Genomic DNA, 1,279 nt, shown 5'->3' with positions numbered 1-1,279 from the left:
GCGACCTTTCATTCATGTAAAATTGCGAAGTTTTATCAAGCCAAGCTGAGCTCAATTGTGATATTCCTAATGCCATCATGTAAGCCGGTGTCAATCTTAAAAATAAAATTTTAATTAATACACGTATACAAATAAGTTTCTGTTTAGCTAATATATGTATATTATAATAAAATTAAATTTTTTATAGCATTTTCTCTCATTTTAATCTCTATTGCAATAATATTATTATGTTTATTGCATTGTTTTCTTTGTTTACACGAATCGAGATAAGGACAAAACTTACCGAATAAATCTTTTTATTATGTAGAAAAAGAATTCAATCAGTTTGTCTCTGCAATTAATCGGCTTAATTGACCTTTCGTTTGTTTTATCTTGCAAATACAAATAGGTCACCAAACATCCGCTTGAAAAAAAAAAGATGTCGACTACTATCAATCCAATGTCATGCAAACAGGCATAACTCTCAAAGAGTCTCGCCATCCATATTTTATTGTCTGTGTATATAAAATAATTTTCATTATGGAAAGAAGATAAAAATCACTAGACTAAAACATATTTATTCCATAGATAAATTTATTTTAAATTATTTACCAATAGAATCCATTACATAATATATACCGTGCAATATAATTATGCAACACATGCTTAGGGGTTTTAAACCATGAATAACGGTTATTGTACTGGCATCTAATTCCGTGCTAAATATTTTTCTCGTATTTGTGTAAGCGGAAAAACATATGAGTATTTTACCAATTTTACTTTCCCGAACAGTTAACGAATTTACTTCTGTTTCTCTTTTCACTTCGTTGAATATGTTTTCAATGCCTGAATTATAATTCGGAGTTTAATAGTAATTTGCAATTTAGCAGTACTTACACGTAATGTAAAAAAAATAGTCAGATGAATGTCAAAATATATTATACCTCCTACATTTTTATATCTCCTGGACATAACACTTACCGTCATTATTAGTTTTATTTATCTCATTATTCTTTATATATATATGTTTTTGGAGCACAAATATATCATATAGTGTTCCGATTGTTGTCATAAGAAAAAAAAATCCGAAAGCAACACTACAAACAAAATATTTCTGTATTGAATCTTTATATTTTAGATAATTAAGATAAAAATTACTTTTATAACATTATTGCATCTTTCATTATAAGTATTATAATATTACTATTTATATGTAGTAAATTTTTACATCTTTTGAGACGCAAAAAAATTTACTACATACAATGGAGACATACCAGATAAAAGGCAATGCACCACTAAA

The 1,279-nt window shown here is 27.0% G+C and overlaps 1 protein-coding gene across 1 annotated transcript; it reads right to left on the bottom strand.

Annotated features, from left to right (window-relative positions):
* Positions 1-4: 4 nt before the first annotated feature.
* On the bottom strand, positions 5-994 carry LOC105460739 (the record flags this gene model as incomplete). Its single annotated transcript, XM_011707238.1, has 3 exons — positions 961-994; positions 284-494; positions 5-95 (listed from the first exon to the last, which is right to left on the bottom strand). Coding segments are annotated over exons 2-3 (288 nt in total), but the record flags the coding sequence as incomplete, so codon positions are not given.
* Between the last annotated feature and the right edge of the window lie 285 nt (positions 995-1,279).

The sequence above is a fragment of the Wasmannia auropunctata genome, unplaced genomic scaffold (genome assembly GCF_000956235.1).
Source record: "Wasmannia auropunctata unplaced genomic scaffold, wasmannia.A_1.0 LD316502.1, whole genome shotgun sequence".
NCBI lineage: Eukaryota > Metazoa > Arthropoda > Insecta > Hymenoptera > Formicidae > Wasmannia > Wasmannia auropunctata.
This window is presented reverse-complemented; position numbering and strand designations above follow the sequence as displayed.